This window comes from Idiotropiscis lumnitzeri, chromosome 10 (genome assembly GCF_059441095.1).
Source record: "Idiotropiscis lumnitzeri isolate Australia: NSW breed Sydney's pygmy pipehorse chromosome 10, RoL_Ilum_1.0, whole genome shotgun sequence".
NCBI classification, from domain to species: domain Eukaryota; kingdom Metazoa; phylum Chordata; class Actinopteri; order Syngnathiformes; family Syngnathidae; genus Idiotropiscis; species Idiotropiscis lumnitzeri.
The window spans coordinates 8757746-8779443 of NC_142400.1; the positions used below are offsets into that span (position 1 = coordinate 8757746).

The 21698-nt window shown below is 41.4% G+C and overlaps 2 protein-coding genes across 2 annotated transcripts; one reads left to right on the forward strand and one right to left on the reverse strand.

Annotated features, from left to right (window-relative positions):
* Positions 1-31: 31 nt before the first annotated feature.
* Positions 32-16770, reverse strand: fam171a1 (family with sequence similarity 171 member A1). Its single transcript, XM_088307602.1, has 9 exons — positions 16325-16770; positions 11543-11770; positions 10872-10964; positions 9179-9337; positions 8175-8351; positions 4504-4620; positions 4238-4352; positions 3940-4057; positions 32-3186 (listed from the first exon to the last, which is right to left on the reverse strand). Exons 1-9 carry the CDS (start codon positions 16515-16517, stop codon positions 1720-1722), a joined length of 2667 nt encoding a protein of 888 aa, XP_088163728.1. The 5' UTR covers positions 16518-16770; the 3' UTR covers positions 32-1719.
* Positions 16771-17642: 872 nt separating this feature from the next.
* On the forward strand, positions 17643-21460 carry LOC148329002 (HLA class II histocompatibility antigen, DR beta 4 chain-like). The gene is made up of 5 exons (XM_088306198.1): positions 17643-17739; positions 18576-18827; positions 19389-19673; positions 20619-20729; positions 21022-21460. The coding sequence occupies exons 1-5, from the start codon at positions 17685-17687 to the stop codon at positions 21066-21068; spliced, it is 750 nt and encodes a 249-aa protein (XP_088162324.1). The 5' UTR covers positions 17643-17684; the 3' UTR covers positions 21069-21460.
* The last annotated feature ends 238 nt before the right edge of the window (positions 21461-21698 follow it).

The following is a 21698-nucleotide window of genomic DNA, read 5'->3' on the forward strand; positions in this document are numbered from 1 at the left end:
ACGGCTCTACCACAAAAAAAGACACAAACTGTTCCAGTCTGGTGGTTTATTCAGAATAACTTCAAATATATATTGCAAACGACCAATGTACACACTTGTACTGCAACTTTGCTCAAACGCTTAAGGTTGTCCAGAACACAAACTTGCATTATTTAAACCAGTGAGTGGAAAGAAACAAACAAAATATCTAATATGATTGTTATGACTAATTGAATCCAGAGTGGGTTTGATTACTTCCCAACACTCTCATATGGATACAGTAGATCATAAAAACAATGTCCAACTCCGAAAAACACGTTCACTCCAAATGCGCAGAAGTAACCTGTTCTCTTGGCCTACACTCACTTCACTTTATCCATTCCCTGCTGTGCTGCAAACCATGTCAGTGCCTCTCTTGCAGAATATTGTGAGCTGTGCGCAGTGTAGTAAAGAGACATTAACTGCATACTTTTGGTCACAAGCGGGAACGAGAACAACAGCTGAGGTAGAGGAGAAAAGGCAGGACGAAGGCAAAAGAAGGTGAGAAAAAAAATGGTGATCCTTTCTGGAAATGTGCATCTTTAAAAAAAGAAAAAAGGCACTTGGAACATTGGTAACCAAAAGGAAAAATACTGCAAACGGAAACAGTTTGGTTTCAGTTAAAATAAAGATACATCAATTAAAAAACAAAGAAGAAGGCAGGTGAAGAAGAAAAGCCCTTAACATATTTGCAAAGGAAGTAGCCTCATGGGGTTAAAATACTTCACGTTGGCAATCAAAATAATAGTGTTAAAACAACCAAACAAAAACAAGGCATCTCAAGCAGGCGTATAAAAAGTGATGCATAGCCTTTCGAGCAACATATGCCAGTCAGTGATTCAACTTGTACAAAAACCCTTCATAGTATCGTTCAAACAGTATCGTTACTGGAGGCATAACTAGTAGTGGTATTATATCTTTACCCTTCAACTGGGTTGGTGTGTCACATTGTCTGATTACGCAACAGTGCAGATAGTGGTTTTGTTTCTTGTGTAGTTAACATACAACACCCTTGTGAACTGATAAACTGGTCTTTGAAAAAAGTTCTCTCATTGGATTAACCGCATTGCAATGACTAGTTTTTTCATGTGCAGTCAAAAGCACTGGGAAAAAAAAAACTGGAAGAATGGCAATAGAGTGCATTTACCGTCAGGTGTCCGAGGCCAATATGGCTTAAGGAAAAAGGTTCTTGAAGTCCTTTGTTTGTGAGAATCACCCATCTATTGGCTGTAGTACAGCTCTTTGAACAAAAGAGGCATATTTGTTTTACAATGAAAAAAAAAAAAATCCTCCAGAGTCCTTCAGGCAACGTGTACATCCTGCCTGTTAGTGGCGACTGTCATGGAGGATGGAGGATTAGTCGTCATTTCATATAAAAGTTTATAAAAGTTGTCCCTTCGTTTGATGGATACCAGTGCTGGAGTAAACAACTGACAAAAAGTTTGGAATATTGGCCTTTTGGGTGAAATTTCAAGATGAATCTAATCTCTGCATTACAGCCTATACAGTATACTCGCGCATTTTAAAAGTTTAAAGAATCGCGGATTAAATCCACCTATAAAGGTTATTATGCAGTTTAGGTTCATCTTGAAATGTCACCTGAAAAGCCATTATCCAAAACTTTCTGTGAGTAGTCGATATCATGTCAGTGCTATGCAAAGTTTCAACGGGCACATCCTCCTCATTTGGTCGCCTGAGAATTTACTTCATGTTGAAGGCCAGCAGGGGTCGCTCTTCCCTCTTCTGCCAGGGGCTCTTCTTCTCGCCGTCCTCCGGTGGCGCGTCATCCTCGGGGGAGGCAGACCGCAACGAGCGATTGTTCCTGAGAGTTACGCCGTCGGACGGCGTCAGGGGAGGAGGAGAAGCGGGTGAGGAGGAGGAAACTGATGGGGGTTCTGTGTGGATTTGTACACTCTCCGCTTCTCCCTTGACGGACTGGACGGACCCCAAATTGCTGTCCTGGGAGTTGTACTTGAGGGTCTCCTTGCTGCCCGACCCATCCAGATTGTCTACATACACCAGCTGAGTGAAGGCCGTGGTTGGCGTTGTGCTCTTGGACGCCTCCTTTTCCATCACTTGCTCTTCCCGCTCCACGTCCCGTCCCCTGCGACCTGCTCTGGGCTCGTTCAGATCCACGCCGGAGTCCAAGCTGGCGTCGTTGCCGCTGCCGTGCCGCCGCCCGCTGCCTTGCGGGCCTCCCGCGCTTGTGGCGTTGCCGTGGCAACCGGCCCGTTGGAGGTCAATGTAGGAGTGGCGGATGTGAGCGTTGGAGCGGCCGTCCAGTGAGACGAACCAGGCTCGTGGGTGTGGCAGAGGTTTGCCTCCTCGGAGCTCCATTAAAGTCTTTTCCGCCAATAGGGTGTCCTCGCTGTTTATTTCCACCAGACCCGTTTCTCCGAGCGCTCCCGGAATGGAAACCAGCTTCTCTCCTTCATCCTGCTCGGCGGGACGCGGGTCGCAGTCTTTGGGGCTTTGTCCCGAGGACTGTGAGGCATTGAGCTCGGCCTGGATTGTCTCCAGATCACTTTGCTCGTCCGTCTGCAGCAGGAGGGCCTGACCCGACAGCGGGTGCTCCCCGGGCAGGCGCATGTAGTGAGCGGGAATGACCAGAGTGGGCCGCACCCTTGGGTATGTTTCGCCGCCGCTCAGAAGGTCCACGGAGGCGCAGCAGAGCAGCTGGCCAGGTCGGGCGAGCGAGGGGGGCCGCTCCAGGTGGTCAACAGAGCGGGAGAGAAGGTAGTCAGGGGCCCTGCACTCCCCTCCCTCCCCTCTGGAGGGGGAGTGAGGGGGGGAAGAAGGGGAGATGACAACACCGCTCAGCTGATTTTCTGACAATTGGTTGTGCTTGGCTGGTGATAGTCGGTCGGACACGTGGTTCCCGGACGAGCAGACGGAGACGTACGACTGACGGTAGCCTCGATCGGCTCCGCACGACATGGCCGACTTGAACTGCATCGTCTCCGCAGACTGGCGGTAGTCTCTGCTGCGAGGCGTCAGATTGCCAAGGGACGAGCCGTGGTGGCTGTTGCCCAGCGAAGAGCGGCTGTGTTTGCTGTGCTGGATCAGGTTAAGTGCGTGGGGATCGTCTCCACGCTCGTAAGAGGATTGCTTCAGCATCGGCGTGGTCATGTCGGGCTCTGTCGCCGTGGAAACAAGCTCCAATTGCACCTGAACAGAAAAATAGCCAATGAGCAAAATGGAATTTGATTCGACTAGATTTACAATCCCAAACAGAATTCTCTGGCGAAAACATAGTGACGATAGAGTAAAGCGATTTCTTTCGTTAGGTTCTGTATCTTTTCATTGGCCATGACAAGAAAGACTTAACAACGGTTGGGACGAGAAAAACTATTTACATTGTTCAATGTTGTTTACATGATTTTTTTTTTTTTTAACTCCGGACCATAATCTGTCAATTTGACAAAGACACAATATCCAAAGGATATTTCTCATGTGTATCATAATCTGGATTATAATAAACAACACATTTACGACATAAGATATTCATGATAAAGACAATAAATCATTTTGTACATGGACTAAGTGAAACTAGCAATGTAATATCTAACAAAAAAATATGTAGCCATTTATTGTAAATCAGAAGATTCAACTAAATTAATTGTGACTTAGTTTGTCCAATTAACTATAATTTTATTTGAAATATTCCAACTCTTAATGTCACCAAATATTTAAAAAAATGTTTTTTTTGAGTGGCTGGAAATAATTAAAAACACTGACAATATTGCCGTGCACTGAGTAAAATTGTCATTTCATGAATTTGATTCTCAAATGCATGAAAAAAAAAACTGGTCGAATCTATAATATAACCTTGACAGGTGAGACATAAAATCTGATCCTAAAATCTCTAGCACTGTATTTTTGTCCCCCTTCCCAACCGAGCAGAGCTGTCAAAATACCAACCTCGTTGCTGATGAGGTTGAGATGCGACATGGAGGTGGCTTGGTCCCTCTTGCTGCTGTCCAGACCGGAGGACTGTGTGAGTTTACGATGGGAGCCCCGAGGCTTCAAACAACGACGTCTGGTCAACACAGAGCACCAAATAATTTAATTATTATCCTGGTCATGTGAGCAATACAGCCTATTAGAGGGCAAAAGGGAGGCGTTTGCATATGGATGACACGCATCATAAAACAGAGCAAAGCGCCTGTCACAGAGACGGATACGTCTTGACAATAATGAAATATAGCAAATGACGCACCTGCAGTAGTACAGGAGAACGCAAAGCAAACACAGCAGAATGAGCGCCATGCCTCCAAGAATGGCCAATAGAAACAGAGTGTGGTACATGCTGATGTCTTTCACAACCAGTAGACCTGTTAGGCAAGAGGCACACATGAAATAAACTAAGAAATTCCAAAACATCGCGGCTAAGGACAAAACAGTTTTACAAATAAATAAAATCCCTTTGGTAAATTGTCATAACCAGTGTATAAATACTATGCGTCAAACCAGAATCAATCTTACCTGACTTAAGTGGCAACATGGTGACCAACCAGTATCCCAGCTGAGGTGCGATGTAGGTGAGGATGAGCTGGTTTTCCACCCTTTGCACGTGGCCCCAACTGCTCTTTATCCAGGAGCCTGCATAAGGACAAAATCGTTTCAGGGACAAAAATTCTAAACTCAAATGTGAGAATAGGCGCAAGAAAAAGTAATTGAAACGTTGTTGAGGACATTGCTGTTGCACTACTTGGCCACAGGGAGGCAGTATTCCACTATAAGTCACAGACAGTTGCTTTGACACCATCGCCTTACCTTCAAGCAAGCATATTATACAGATAAACCCCAAATTATTCATACTCAAGACAGTATTTAAATTAGAAAATGGTTATTTGCTCAATGAATATCTTCCGATACCGATAATAAATAGGTTCAAATTTGGTTAGGGCATTCATCAGGATATTAGGACTTAATAAGAAAATACATTAAAATAAAACCTAAGGAAAGTTGATAGGTCTCAAAATAATAAAATTGAGCATTTCAAGGTGAGTACCTCCCTTAAAAAAATTAAGTATGAATAAATGTCTTACAAGTTCAATGTAACTCATTTTCTTAAGAGAAATGTTTTTCCAAAAGTCACAATACACTTCACATGGAAAGGGGGAACAATGAGCAGCAATCTTGGCAGTGCCACAACCAAACAGCACAAAACACAGATTGACTGACTGGCTGCTTGGAGGACAGGAAACGTCCACATGCAACTTCCCGTGGAGGTCAGGGACAACATGATGGAGAGCGACACTTTTTCTGTGTGTGCCGGCAGAGCAAATTCAAGCACTCATTGATCTTTAAGGAGAGAGGAAACCAACGAGGATAGACAAATATACACCACCTAGCAAATAGTCGGGGGGCCATGCTAACAGGAAATAACAGGGGACAAATGGAAGTAGAGATAATAGCAAGAAGAAAAAAGGGAGATGCTGTGTGACTCAGCACCTCCAGCAAATCACACACATACACACACTGATCACTGAGTCATGTGACCAGCCCTGCCCGCACTCACCCTGGTTCTGTCTGAATCGTTTCCACGGGGGGGAAGGCTTCCCTGCGTGTCTCACTTGGTTAATATCAAAAATTCATGTTGCCATGTTTCCTTTCAACACATGGTCAGCTAAGTGCATACTTGCCTGATCTATTAATATACACAGGCAGCAGCAGACAAACAGGTTTTCAAGTGATTAAGTGTGTGTGTGCGTGTCTATGCCAGGAACCTTTTACCATGCTCATGTATTCCTCCAAGCGTCTAAAACATTTGTGTCTCCTTTATGTCCTTATTTCAACTGATGCATTAACACAAACAAGCCCATAGTTGCTCAGTGAAACTCAATCAGGTGTCAAGTGACTCTTGTTTTGTTATTTATTTGGTGCGGTTGCTAAGGAACGAGGGGATGTAGCCCGCAGAGGGGTCTTGGGATGGCTTGTGTTGTGGAAATACGGCAAGCATGTGCGTAGGCTACAAACGTGCATGTGTTCTTCGCCATTCTAACAAAGCGTCTTTTGAAGCGCTGGATCTTTGAAATTAAAAAGCCACGAGATCCTCAGAGAGTAAGAGTTAAGACGAACAGTCTAGAATTTCCTAATTAAATGATCTAAGTCATATCACACGCTGGTGCCCTGTGATACGGATGACCCGATGAACCTTTGTTAGGCCGTCTGTATTGACTCGCGAGCAAACATTTGCGATGCAGATGCTTCTCATTTCTTAATTGGGAAAAATCAGGAAGCGACTGATATTTTCTATTGTTCACACATGGAAATTAATGCCCGTTGATTGCATTTGAACGCTGTTGCTGACCAAAACAGCAGCATACATTATTTGACATATTATTAAACAGACACTTTTTATAGGGACTAATTTAGGTGGTTATATTAGTGTTTTGTACATTTTGAGTGCTGAATTTCTCTATAAATGCCCTTTTTTGTTTTGTTTTCAATGAAGTTTCACTTGACAAAAATTGTCCAAATAAAGCCCCTCCCCCTCAACAGATAACTCCACCTCTCCATCTGCAGTTGAGTAAATAAATGCCTCGGTCAGCTCTATTTGCTGAAGTGCACTATGCATACAAAGATCTATAGTGTAGAATTTAATGTTCCGCAACAGGAGCTGCAGGAGCCGTTGAGTTTCCAGCCTGAGGTTGAACATTGCAAACATGACTGACTCAAAACATGATGTCATCATTGACACTCTAACCAGCATGTGCAGGTGTGTCACACTGCGACGACTGCTGAAACCATTATGTGGGGCCGAGGGGGCTTGGGTTGGGTCTGCGTCAATTTGCTTTGTGCAGTCAGATTTGAGATGCGGCTGCGCAGCACAACACGGCTAAAGTGACACCAAGCCGACATTGAATAATAATAACAATGAATCGCGGAATGCAAAGTCAGCTGTGTCAGATGTGAAGCGACTAGAATCTCTGGCACACAAGATTTAATATGCAGCGGTTAAAAAGGGAATCATTTTTAGCATTGTGTGACACAATGATACAAAAGCATCTCGTGAAGCTCCATATTACCAAGTCTGCAATTGTTAAGCGTAAAATGTAAATTATATAACAAACAAAAAAATCAGCAGTTAAAAAGAAGTTGAAAGGGGGTAAATAAGCTGGTGGAGTGGATGAGTTGCAGCTGTTTAACAGACTGGTGGGCACGTTGTTGCGCATCTCGGTCACTGCTATGCAGATGGGTATGCGTGGATGTTCAACTTATTTTTACACTAGGATAACAGATGCATCAAGTTGATTCAACGAACAACCCTTTCCACTTCTTCAATGATGTCAGCCATTTTCACACCCTGTTTTACCCTCCCATTGGAAAAACGTGAGACTCACACCTGGGACTGAATGTCCGGGTTCTTAAGACATAATGTTTCCTGGGAATGACCAAGTGCATCACTCGCACATGATAAAATTCTGAGTAGTTTTGTCTTATTTTAATTTTATGACGATCCTGTATGAAGTCAACTTGTGTTGCAAATTCATACAGTAATACGCCTTTGTCATATTTTTACACTTACATTGTTATGTTAAAATATAATTTAAACATTGTATGGTTGATTGAAAAAAAAAATAGCAAATATGAATTTCAACAAATAGTAACTTGATTTTGTTTCACTTTAACATAAAACAGTGTAATTTTTTTTGAAAGCTAGCTATCACTTTTCTCATCCCTTTTTCCAAGAATATCAAAGAGCACAATGACAGTTAAACAGTAATGCTGCAGTGATGGAGCATTTACTATTATGTTATGCTACGGCCTCTTAAGTACTTCAAAGGCAATGGTTAATGCATCACAGCAAGTCATGGCGATTCCCACAATGCATGCAAATATGCCTGGCCAGAGGATGTGAGCAGTTTTTAAAAGGCATCAGATGTCAGATTTGCTGTAGTTAGTTATTTGTAACCTTGTGAATAAATTCAAGCATCACTCCAGCAAGCATATCATTTGCATTTATGCTGCTTTTCCAGTTTACTCACTAACTAAATCAGTCTTACAGTAATTCAAATTAATATGACTGCACTGCGATGCTTCCAGCGAGGATGCGGATATTTATTTCTAAAAAATCCTTACTAGACATCCGACCTTATGCTTGAAACAGCAGAAAGCCGCCATGGGTGTGTGTTTCCGTCGGTACGTACCAAAACGTGGGTCAAATCTCCAAGCTGAGACGGGATCATTTTCCTTCAGGTCGCTGTCTGCAGGCAGAGGGATGGAGATTGTGATTGGCTCATTCACCTGCAGCTCCAGCCCGTCGCCGGCCAATAGGTGGACAGAGACGGCCGCCACAGGAGTCAGCTCCAGCGGTTTCGCGGCTCCTGGGAGGTGGGAGAGGATGAGGTGGGGATTTAGTAACATAAAGCAGTGTGGATAAAGGAGAGATGTCAAGAGGGTAAGACAGACAGGAAAAAAACAAGGGAAGGGCAGGAAAGAAGGCAAAGAGAAGCGCAAGTATGTGAGGTGTCTTCGGAGTTCTATTCAAGCTTTGCAGATGAGAATGATCTGGACGACTACGAATCGACTTAGGTACGCAGAAGATAGCCTTTCAACGCTATTTCCAACTCATTCGCGCCGACACTAAACACGTGGACTGGTAGATCTAGAGCAAATCACATGAATAAAAAATAGCATTTTAAATTTTTCTTGCAACCATTGTAACAGTACTCAAGGAACTTTGTGAATGTCTCACTTGATTGATTGTGATGGCTAACAAGCTAATGTATCTTCATTAACTCATTCACTATCAGCCGACTAAAAAAAAAAAAAAAAAAAATGGACCATTGACATCTTTAGCCGTCAATGGTAGTAAATGAGTTCATATCAAACATAGTCCTGTTTAGTCCAATTTTTCAATTTGGACTTTTGATCTGAGCCTAAAATAATATTAAAAAAAGTTGGATTTAGTTCTATTAAAAAAAATGAACCGAAGTAACTTTTTCCTTTTTTTGATTGATTGGCAATTGAAAATGGAAAGAATAAATAAGACACGGCGTACGCAGGAACGAGCCTTATCACAAAATGAAGCATGCAGACAATATAGACTAGAGAGACGCCTGCCTTTCCGATGCTCGACTATCTCACCTCCCACGCCTCCTGCCATTTTGTCATACTCCTCTTTTTGTCCCTGTCCGTCTGTTGCACCTACCTGTGGCATTGCCGGCAGGGACCTGCAGGTAGGGAAAGTGCTGGATGTGCGAGGGAGAGTCGGCCACAGTGAGTAGTGCGGTCAGATTGGCGTAGGGAGTGTTGACAGGAAGCGTCAAGGCTCGGCGCTGAAAATGAACACTGGGCTGCCGCCTAAAACCTTGCAGTGGGGACGGAAATGCAAATGTCATACACTTGTTTGGGGAGATATCACCTTAGAAGAAGCAGGGCTATCTTTCTTCCGAACATAACATAATTAAATTTTATTAGATCTTATTTATATAGACAGAACACATTTGCCCATTCTGCCCTCATGGACTAAGTGTTCTTTATTTTTTTTTAATTTATAAGTACATCAGGCCGTTGATAACTGCAACAATAAAGTAAATATTTGTCCTGTCGCCATGTCTGGCATCTATTTAGCGAATATCAATAAGGTTCCATAAATAGGAGAAATAGCACACTGCTGTCTGGCTTGGCAAAGTGATATCATTGTGGTCCGACAGAACATTCCTGAGCCGTGAGCACACGCATCCAGCTGTGTGTGAGTGCTGTTATTTTTTTGGAGTTGCCTCTGGAGTGCAAATTTTTAAATAATAAGGCTAAAGATTTAGGTAAGCGTTGAGGTTGCATTCTATGAGGTGCTCCGTTTGAAAGGAAGCGACCATGTTTCTGTTCAGTGTGCATCCCCTCACTCAACTCTTTGCTTTTTTTTTCCCCTTTTTCCTTCTTCACTTTTCTCTCACCTCATGTTCCTCCTTCTGTTGGACACTTTTACCCATCCCCCCCTGTTTTCTCAAACTGCTCCACCCATGTCCCCACTTTGCAGCACAGATTGGATCATCTTCCCCCTCTATCCCCCACCTCCATTTCATTCTTTTTCCCCCTCGTGCCACACGCCAAGGTTTATCTCTCCCCAGGGCTCGCCTCGTCGAGACAAACATTTAGAAGTGTGTCAGACAGGACATAAACTACCCTGCGGGCAACAGTTTACATGTTAATGGTGTCTGTATATTTATATGCGTCTGTGAAGCGCATGCTTTAAATGACTCCCTTGACAGTCCAAAAACATGAGAGTGAGAAAACAAAAGGCAACTAATTTGACTTGGAAAAAAAATAATAATAATATAATACAAACGCATGCATGTTCAAAGAGGCTAGATAATCATATTATTCGAATTTGCAATGTTGAGGGGGGCATGTATGAACCTGGGGTACATGCTTTTTTTTTAGGTAAAGCTATTGTATAAATCAGGTGTAATTCGGTTTGTTTTAAGTTTATTTGGATAGTAAAGTTCAATTGAGAGATTTATTATTTCACTGCCATTGACGGGTATAGAAGCCAAAGAGTACATTCATTTTACCTGGACTGGCAGTGAATGAGTTAAACAGTTTGAGGCCTCTTTTTGAAGAATTGTTCAGCCAACCAGTTGAGTTCAGTTCACCACCACCATACAGCACTCGTAGCTCAGTTTTGCCCGCAAGCCAAAGCAAAAAAATAAATAAATAAATAAATTGTCTGAATGACAGCTCGTACTCGCAAAACTTGAAAGTCGGGACAGCATCTAAAGTCATCACTGTACATATTGCTTAAAGGTAACAATATTTATTCACGCAAACTCCCAGATGCTACTTTATTTACACTCAACAAGACATCAGGTTGGTTGGAAAAGCAAAAAGGGCGCTGAATTTACCTTGGAAATCTGACACGATCTCCACCACATCTTCATAGACCGTCAGAGTAGCGGCTCTCTCTGGAAGAAGATTCAAGCTAATGGAGGAAAACACTGGAAGACAGACAACAAAGTGTACACAATGCATTAACTGTGCAAATTCAATTGACCAATGGAGACGATCCTGCTTCTACCTGACTATAACTCACTGATGACCATCAAACATAACAAGTCATTAAACCATCTTTATACATTTTTAATAAAGCCTGCTTCCTGTCAGCAGCAGCACAGGACACAAGCCTGACCCGCCAGACTGCACTTCTTTCGTTACTCTCCCTTCCGCCCTTTCAGTCCTCCATTGTTCCGAACTGGTAAGCGTGATAATCCAATTGGCTGGCGTTCCCGTTGGCTTATTCTAACCCCCTACCACACACGCCCCTATTGCCTATCACAAAGCACTGTAACTCGCACACACTTTTGCACGGCGACCCCTTCGGGAGATGAACGCGTGTTTGTGAAAAGGAGCCCCCCCCCCCCCCCCCCCCCATCGCTGTCTTTTTGGCAGGGAGTGTAATAAATTAGTAATGGAGCGGGCCACTCGTTAGCTCACACACCTGGCATGAACCCACACATTTAACTGGCAGCACATGAGGAAGTGAACAATAGACTGGTCCGCTCTATTTGACACATACCAGGTAGTCGGGAAGGCGTCCACGGCACAGAGTTTGGCACGTATCCGTTTTTGGTTGCAGTGACGACCAACGGGGTTCCCAGACGGTATGGGAAGCGCAGGAAGCTGTTGCCGTCTGCCAGTGAGGTTTCCGTGGTTACCAAAGTGTGGTTGGCAAAGAGCTGTATCGATGCTCCTGCCAGAGGCTGGTGAGTGCTGGCATCGCTCAGGTGGACCTTCAGAGTCACCTCTGTGAACACAAGAGAGACGACTAATTAGATTGCACATCTTAGCGCTGCTAAAGTCATGACAGAGCACAGTTTACATACAAATGCTGTATTACATGATGATAGCATGAAAGCAGTCTCTTAGAAGTTCGGTTCTTTCTCATGCCCTTCGGCTCCTGTCTGCAGAGAACGCATTCCACATCTCGACCTGGTGACAACTTCCTGGATTTCTACCAAAGCAACTTCCCCTCCAAAACAATGGACCATTTCCCTTCATCGTACATGGACCACCGCATAGAAAAACAAAAACATCTCTTATAAAAAGCAGTTAAAGTATCAAATAAAATCTTAGCAACACAGACTGTCATCGCCATAAGCAATAGACTGAGTGTTCCGCTGAATTTGTATTCAGAAACAGACACTCCTCTGCTCTGTTTGATCATTGACTGCTGATTGACCCCTGGTAACCTTTCAATTAGGCTGAAAGGTTTTTCCACTCCCTGACTCTAATTAGGCCCACCTCCCCCCCATATGAAAACACATCTGAATTTTGTCTGTTCCTTGTGCGTTCACCTTCACCGATATGCACACAAACCCTGGATGAACGCCCCTCCCCCCGCCCCCGCTCCAAGATCCCATGGTAGAACAGTAACCACTCTGACAATGTTTGTGGGAGTTCAACCCGAGTGCACACCAAGCCTAAAAACAAAAACCTGCTCCAAATCATATATTTGTTGAGATCAAGTTATATGGCTTTTCATACAGTGAGCCTGGGCAAACTAAACGCCTGACAACTTTGCCAGAGGTGTGGAGGGAAGACCAGATCGTCGTGTCCACTTTTTGACCTTTCACTACATTCTTTCCTTTATTACATTTATGCGAGCAAGGCAGAGGCTTGGAAGAGCAATAAGAGAGCGCTGGAAACTCCAAACTGCATCTCGACTTGGTACGAGTCACGACCTCACTTCCTGTTCCACTCCCAGGGATCTGTTGTTCGGGGTACCAGCTGCACTCACTTTAAAAAACACTCCCCTGAGAGAGACCGGAATGACAGGCAAGAACTCACAAATGCAACAGACCCCTCCCAGCGCTCATTCAATAAATCAGCAGTGGGGTGACATCATTGTTAAACAAGCTAAGCGTCTCTTCTGCGCTCTGTCATGGGGGAGAAAGGAAGCCTGAAGAACAGAACACCTTGCCCACTGCACATCACTGTGGATTTGAGCGCCATATGGAGGATAACCACATAAAAAGTGTGTCCAATTATCACATTCAACAACCGCCAGTGACTGCATGATGGCGACTTATGTTTGAATATGAGTTATAAAAAAAAAAAAAGAGACGTGGAGAGAAAATAGGTTGACATGGGCATTTATATTGATGTTCCCCTCGACTGTTTTATATGTTTGGCCAAAGTGTTTTTAAGGCAAATATATAAAATGACTTCCGTCACTATTGCGCTAGAATAGATAAGAACTCACAGTTTAAGTTCTTACGAATTTGGGTTACATCGCTCCTGTAGAAACGGAACTTTGTTAACCGAGGAAACTATGTAATGTCATATAAACACAACAAATTGCTGTCTGCGACAAGTGAATAAAGACTTTGGTAACCGTGTTAAAAAAGTTCACTCTTTGAGGCCCAAAAACGCAGCCGTCATGCAAATGAACTGCCAAGACAACACAGTTCTAATCTGTTTTCAGTTCAAGACTGTCCCTAATTCCCAATTTACAATCGAAGAAGTAGCTGCCTTTAAAGCAGCTGAGACAACTTTTTTTTTTGTACTTAACAACAGAGCAGACAAGTCCAGCGTAATGACTAACACAAACAAATCACCCTACCCTGCGTTAATACGTGTGATTGCCTGTCCGATCACCCAATTACCTCGAACATTAGTAGGGCTCAGGATTATTCAATCAAGGCCTGGTTGACAAAAATGTATATTCATTTTTTAAACACTTGCGACCACTCTATCAGTATTAGCACAGGGAAAGAGCAAATTGTAGGGGTTGATCCTGCTATTTTCCCTTAATCAGGATTAAAAAGAAAGGATCGGAATCAATGGCGAATCCCATTAGCTCAGCAGGGGACGAGGTGGTGATGTTAGATCATCAGGCCAAGAGATTAAGTGGCCCATACTCCTGTGGCTTGAACATATTCCACTATGTTATTCAAATTAAACACAATAACTTGTAATAAGGTTGGACCCTTGAACATGGCGCTTAGATGACCTCAAATTATGTGAACACCAACATCTGGTGACTGATATCAAACTGGAGACGTGATTTGATTGGTTGTTCATTCCTAGCTACGACCGATCGATTAAGTGTTTGCACGTGTCAGTGTGCTGCAGATGCAATGACAAACTTATTAGGGGGAGCAGACTGAGATTTCTGGCCAAGGATAAAAATTAGCGATGTTCAATACCACATTTTTTTCAGACCGATACAAGTACAATTATTTACTCGTTGAGTACCTCTAGTACTTTTGATTAATGAAATTTCATTGAACACAATGACAAGATTGCGAGCAACAAACTGTTTTTTCTGATGTAGTCGTTTATTCAATGTCATATTTTGATTTGCCTTACTTATCGGTGGCTGGTATCGGTACTCGCCCATCCCTAGTAAAAGCTTCCACTCGTCTACATGTTCTGTCTACTGGACAGAAGAAAAATCCTCATTATTGATCTGAATATCCACTTCCCTCTTTGGGTCTAGTGCAAGGCACATGTAATTCGCCAAACAATTGAAATTAAAAAGAAGCTTTACAATTATCAGCCTGACCTAATTTGGACTAACTACAATGTATATAATTGCTTCTGCAAACACGGATCAAATGAAAAAAAACAAGACCAAAAGCAAATACTACATAAGCAGGCACAAACTGTACACAAGAGAGTTGGACACTAGTCCTACCAAACAGTCAACATTAGAGCCAAAGTCAGTCTTTCTTCATTCAGTCATTGCATGACACGTGCGCGATCTGCGACAGGATTATTTTCTGGTATACTGCACACTGATGTTCTGTCTAGACAATTGTTAAATGTTACCAACCAATGCCAATTTTGCATCATGTTTTTATTATTTGTACCATTTCACTCACTACTCAGTAGAGCAAACCATTCTGTTTACATTCCTGTGAACAATAATAGAAGAGGGTGATGTCACATGTGTGGACATTTAGTGAGCTTGGAACGTTTAGGAACAGAATCCGAAGGGAAAAACACCACATTTTTAAAACTGTCAAACAACAGAAAGGGAATTATCGAGTCTCTCTTTCGACTACATTGCAGCTACTCAACCCGCCATGGTTGTAATCGCCTACTGGCATGTTTCCAATGTCAAAAACAGGTCCTAAGAGATATTACAAGGTAAGCTAAATGTCAATAAGGTACCTCACCCTTTGTTCTCACTATATATATATATATATATATATATATATATATATATATATATATATATATATATATATATATATATATATATATATATATATATATATATATCAAACAGATCAACAAATATTGACACATATGAACAATTAAGTGTCTTCAATTACACTGATATGCATGTTTTGGGAATATGAAAATATAATTTGATTCAATACTAAAACCTCCAGTCAAAGGTTTCCACCATGGACAAATCAAAGTTTTTGCTGTATCAGGTCTTTGGTAATGTTAAGCGCAATTGACTCAGTCATTGTCATTCACAGGGCTCCTCTCTTATCATACACAAAGAAATTTTAAATTAGTCACTGGTCAATTCATCTGAATAATAGTTATGGTCAGAAATGTCTCTACATATCGTGACCAAATTTACTTACTATGTTGAGACAGCAAAATGAACGGTATTCAATTAAATTAAAATTTTTGATGATGAAGGTCACGAATATTTAAGTTTTTGGGCATAAGGGGTGCACATTGTAGTTATGTCGGGTTGTCTCCGGACCCCAAAAGTTTGAGCTGGAGCCCAGTTCGAAAAGCAGAACCTCACGACATCACATTGTGTTGCTGAAGTGAATCCAAATCAAGTTTTCAGCAAAGACACCATTTATTATTTACTGCACTATTAAAACCAAAACCGGACTAGAATGATGTCTGATTGTTCTGTGATGAACATTGATACATTTTTTGCACATACAATAAACTGTATTGCAAATTGGCCACATTTCTTTAAGCAGGAGTTGTATTTTAAGTGTCTTTTTTAGGAATGTGAAGGTTTGACAGCTTTCTATTGATCAAGAAATAAACAGCAGGTCACCATCCTTGCCTCTGGACAATAAGATTAGACTCTCAACCAATGCCTCAAATAAATCCAACAGATAAAATGACCAAAATAGGTCTGCTTAATCGTTACGACCCATTAACGAGAGATAACTTGAGGAATGAACACGAAGCCAAAACTAGAAACAAGTTTTCGCAGCCTCCAGCTAGCCTGGCTAACATGAAGCTAGCTAAGTTTGGGTCCCATCAGCATCCCGACAGGCTAGCGGTACCATTAGCCTCCGAAACTAAAAGCCACTCGCCTTTTTTACACGGGTCAAAGTGGGCCAAGATGTTCGGCCTGAGTCTTTACCTTCCTCCAACGTTTTGCTGGAGCCTTCTGAAACGGACAGTCCGATAACGAAGAGTACAAGCACGGTGGTCCAACTCGCTTTTCCTTGCACAGCCCGCATCATTGTAGATGGAATCAACGGCTGGGGGGGGGGGGGGGGCAAAGTAGCTGCCGAATTCTTTTTGGCTGTGACAAACTCAACAAACGTCCACATCAGCGTTTACTCCAATTAGTCCGTAAAGGCGGCGGCTCCCCATGCTTAGCAGAATGGGCAGTTCCAAATTAAAGCAGTTTCTTGTCTCTCGTGGCGCATCCACGGCTCCCTCTTTCATTGCTTTCTTTTAAATCGACGAGCCAGGGTCAGATAGGGAGGCAGCTCTGAGCCTCAGAGAGCCACATGCCCAAAAAAACAGCACCAACAGGCAGCTACATCCACGCGAAGCCTCGCAGACATTTACGGAACTCCGTCGCCCCTTGCTGGCTAAACGCAGTACTGCACAGTAGTAATTTTTTATAGTTCCATCGAGAAACGCCCATTAAAACTTTAAACCAGACATTCTCAAATAGGGAAGAAATTAGACGTTTGCTCTACCGTCATCGATTTAACCTAAATTGGATATTGTTGATTTTAGGGGATAGGATTTCTTTGAAATTGATTTGATCCAAAGTGGGCGTAATCTTGGTGTTGAAAGGGAGAATGTTGGGCTCTTTAATCTAAATTTATTATTATTTTTTTTACAAATGTGATTTTTCAGAAAGAAAATTGAGTAGTGTATTGAAACAGGTGGAAAAGGTTAACGCGTTTTGTTTTTAATGAATGACACATTGATTTATTTAATTCCATATTTAATTAAGAATGAAACATTTCATTAATGACACTTATTTGAGTATTTAATGGTGTATTTATTTATTTATCTGATTTATTTAATTCCATATTGAATGAATGGATGACACAATGAATTAATTAATGATAATTTAAATAAAATATTTAATGGTTTATTTAGAGTATATTTAATTTTGACACTTTCAGTCCTGCATAAAAAAAATGCAAAACCATGGAAAACGTTGCCATCTTCAGGCGAAAAACTGAATTGCGGTCTTTACCTTGATTGGAATTGAGAACGCACAGTCGGTGGAGCCAACTTCAACCTTATCAAGGAAATTAGGTGTTTCTGGCTAGAAGCTAGGTAAACATTTTGCAAGAGGTAAACATACATCATGTATATTAAAGCTATGTAGTTGTTGATAGAAACAATATAATAGTTTCGAATTAACTCGACTGGTGGGATTTAGAATTGGCACGCCCCAAAGTGTTCATTTTAATTTGTTGCGGTTTCACTTTCGATTTACTTGGAGATAGGTATCGGTGGTGCCAGCTGCCATGTTCCTGTATATTATCTCATCAGTTTTTATTTGTCTGATATTTTCCGATGCAGGTGAGCATATTTCAAATTAACGACAGAATTTTGTGTGTTCGCTCGAATAAGTGTGCGAGGTTTCTGCGAGTAAATCAATTCTGAAAAAGGTTATGTAAATGTTTAAATTGAAGCTACTGTATTTGATAAAAGAAGCTGCTCAACAGAGACACTGACATTCTGTATGTTTCTGGAGTTAATAAGATACATATAGTTTACATTGAGTACAAAATTTGACCTTGAATTTGTTTTGGGATTAAAACGCGGTTCGGATAATGGATAGATGGATGGATTTTAAAAATAAACTCACCACATGTCAAAGTTAACATATAAGCGGAAGTTACTTTAAAGGTAGAAAAGCGCTAGACAAGTCACAGCCCATTTCCCATTTAAATGAATAAAGTAACAAACTGTTCTACTCCTCATACAGGGAAATAAAAGTAAATCATGTTAATAATGAAGATCTGTCTTGAATAAAGTCCACTGATATGTTTAGTGTTTGTGTGGTTCTCAAAAGCATGTAATCTGAGGACAGATTTTATTTTTTTTAATGATTGGCACAAAAATGATGAAATAATAAATTAAATAGTGAGGTATATAAAGCTCTCTCTGTCGGGCTCTGTACGTACCACCAACCAAAAGGCTGATAACCGACCCTTTAAAAAAAAAAAAACTCTCGTCCTCTGTCACAAACGGTCGGACTGTTCTGTTCCTGGGAATGCCCATTTCTGCAAATATTACAAATAAAACAAACTGATCTATTGATATATATATATATATATATATATATATATATATATATATATATTGTTTATTTATTTATTTAAGGCACCAACTTTTTTGTTCTTTTGTTACAGGTGCTCAATATGCACAAGGTCTCCTAGAATGCCAGGGGACCTCCAGTGATGATGCGGTTGTTCTGCAGAAAGTCTACTTTAACAAGATGCTTTATATTCAATACAACAGCAGCTTTGGAAAGTATATTGGCTACACAAAGAAAGCAAGGGAAATTTCAGAGATTCTAAACAACAGCCATCATTTTGGGAATAGATCTCTACAAGATTGCAAGAAATGGATCACACGTTTTTATGGCATGTTAACACAGAAAGGTAATCTGTTAATTTGTATCCTTTAGATTACATGATGAGAAACACTGGGACATATCAATCAATCAATCAATCAATCAATCAATCAATCAATCAATCAATCAATCAATCAATCAATCAATCAATCAATCAATCAAACACTGGGGCATATCAATCAATCAATTAATTAATCAATCAACCAACCAATCAATCAATCAATCAATCAATGGTTGGGCTAAATTGCTTGAATTGTACAGTATTTTTTATTTTTCGTATGTTTTCTCTGAGGGACAACTTGAGCATTTTCTGTTCCAGAAAAAGATCCATAAAGACTGATGAGTTTGGCATGAAAGAACTCCATCAAAAACTTTCGGGGTGAACTCCAACTGTGATCATGTGATAACAATGGTCTTTCTCCCGTTCAAGTGACTCATGACCTCACAGTCACATGTTTTGATCTTCCGGGTGGAAGCTGGAAGGGGGGGCTACATTATTTCACTTACTCTTTCTTTTCCATGAGTTCTGATACGGCTCAATTATGTAATTTGAAGTTATTTTATTGTGACTTTTTTTGCGATTTCGCAGTTGAGCCTAAAGTCCGACTTCGATTAGCCAAAGCGGAGTCAGACAGCGAGCATCCAGCTACTCTCGTCTGCAGCGTGTACAACTTCTATCCAAAGGACATCTTGGTGACGTGGCTGAAGAATGGCGAGCAGGTTACGTCTAAGGTGACGTCCAGTGAATCACTTCCTAATGGCAACTGGCTCTATCAGAGGCACTCCCAGTTGGAGTACACGCCGGCAGTCGGGGACACAATCAGCTGCATGGTTGAGCACGCCAGCCTCCCGAAGCCGAGGATTTATGATTGGGGTACGTGGATACGTCACATGCCCCTCTAGGTTCATGTATGGATTTGATTAACATGAGCCGAATGCCACTGAAGAGGACCACAATTACAGTTGCCAAACGCCAAGCGACGCGGTGCAGCATGTTTTTAGGCTCCGCCTACAATATACCAGCGGTCCCCAAACATTCTGCTCATGCATTTTGATGTGTTCAACTCCCTTATGGCAGTGGCGGGCCGTGCATTTCACACCTTGGCCTTCCGTGAAGTCCTACGTGAATAAATCCCCCTCATAATACCGTAATTTATGACACCGCGGCGGGACAAGAAATATGTTGAAACACACTTACACAGTACTAAATTATTAAATCATCATGTTTCCCTCCTTCGGCCATTGTGGTATAAAAAAGCAGAAATATACTTTAGATTTTCGAACATTCACCAGTTACGACTTTTGGTTGTCTTGATTCCGCATAGCGCTGCCCCCTCACGAGTGAGTATCCAATCACAAAATGTGTTTGTCACCATCAGCGTAAGGCCGGCGAGCAGGCTCACTGTCACCAACTTGTGATCTGATTGGCTGTCGCAACTGTCTATCAACTCTGAAAGTCCATTGACCTTGACAGAAAAGATGCCGGCACAATTGCATCTGAAGGCCTCAGACGAATAGTGTGTGCTACTATTGTGAAACCTGCCTGGCAACACGAGCTAGCTAAATTCTGATTGGATAAAAACTCTCACCTGAAAATGAAACACTAGGATATAATATGACATCAATGTGAAGAACATGATATTTTTTTCTTGATTATGTTAGGCCAGCAGAGAAGGCCTCGAAAGGCCTTGACGGCCCACCACTGCTTCATAGACCTTACAGTATGTGACATACAGTATACTGTGTACCTAACTTGACCTCAGAGGACACAACGGCAATGGTTCGGCTGTCAATAATGTGTTATGTTATGTATTTTCAGAGCCCATGCCGGAGTCTGTGAAGAATAAGATCATAATTGGTACAATGGGGCTAATCGTGGGGATAATTTCTTTTTCTGGTGGCCTGATTTACTACAAAAGGAACGTGCCTGGTAAGTGATTCATGCAAATTAAGATGAGAAATGGTACTTTAGCTTGACTTGGCCCAAGTGATCAGCGATTTTATTTCTTGTCACTACCAGTGGCAATAACATTTTCATGATTCTTTTTACGGACTTTCTGAAAACCGATATGATATTGTAACATTGTACGCTGTGTGAAGTCAATGATTTATGGTAATTCAATAAAACAGCCTTGTTCATCACATTTTGAACACAAATCTAATTTAGATTATTTTGTACACCATGTTCAACTGTGTAATATTGTCTATTTTTTTCTTTCCAGGGCGAGATAGAGTGTCGCAAAGCGATGAGAGAAGGGATGTCACATGATTGGGATTTGTTTGTCCCCCACGTTCAAATCCAGATTCGGATGATAAAATCTTGAAATGGAAAGACCAATTGACAACCTCATTGTCATTCTTTGTTTTTGTTTGTTTGTTTTGTTTGTTTAACCCTAATCGGATAATATCAACTACGTCATATGAAAGCAGATGGATAATGAATAGATGAATGTTTTTTCTTTTTTGTTGTTGTTGTGATGCAGAATTCCACCCTCGGGGGCAACAGATATGATGCAACTGAATTAATTTAGCATGATTTGTGATTTTAAAACTACACACGTGGACAAAATTGTAGGAATCTCTCTGTCAATGCAAGCAATACTGTATATAAATCAAATAAACAACAACAACAATAATAAATCAAAGTCTAATGAAAATTAACCAGTGGAAATCGATCATTGCTTTTGAAACGTAGTTCAACAGAATTATTTAAATAAAACGAAATCATGAAACAGGCTTGGATAAAACTGAGGGTACCGTTGACTTAATATTTGGCAGTGCAACCTTTTGAGACAATCACTGCAATTAAATGATTTTTCTAATTTCCAATGAGAATTTGGCAACACTCAGCAGATATTTTGGTCCGGTATTCATGAGCTTGTCCCAGTTTTGAAGTGTA

Coding starts and splice junctions, on each gene's coding strand:
- LOC148329002 (XM_088306198.1), top strand. CDS start 17,685: ATGTTCCTGTATATTATCTCATCAGTTTTTATTTGTCTGATATTTTCC. Junction 18,828..19,388: donor TGGCATGTTAACACAGAAAG/GTAATCTGTTAA, acceptor GCGATTTCGCAG/TTGAGCCTAAAGTCCGACTT. Junction 19,674..20,618: donor GCCGAGGATTTATGATTGGG/GTACGTGGATAC, acceptor ATGTATTTTCAG/AGCCCATGCCGGAGTCTGTG.
- fam171a1 (XM_088307602.1), bottom strand. CDS start 16,517: ATGTGGACGTTTGTTGAGTTTGTCACAGCCAAAAAGAATTCGGCAGCT. Junction 11,771..16,324: donor CAGCAAAACGTTGGAGGAAG/GTAAAGACTCAG, acceptor TTGTGTTCACAG/AGGTGACTCTGAAGGTCCAC. Junction 4,058..4,237: donor GTTCTCCTGTACTACTGCAG/GTGCGTCATTTG, acceptor TGTGTTGACCAG/ACGTCGTTGTTTGAAGCCTC.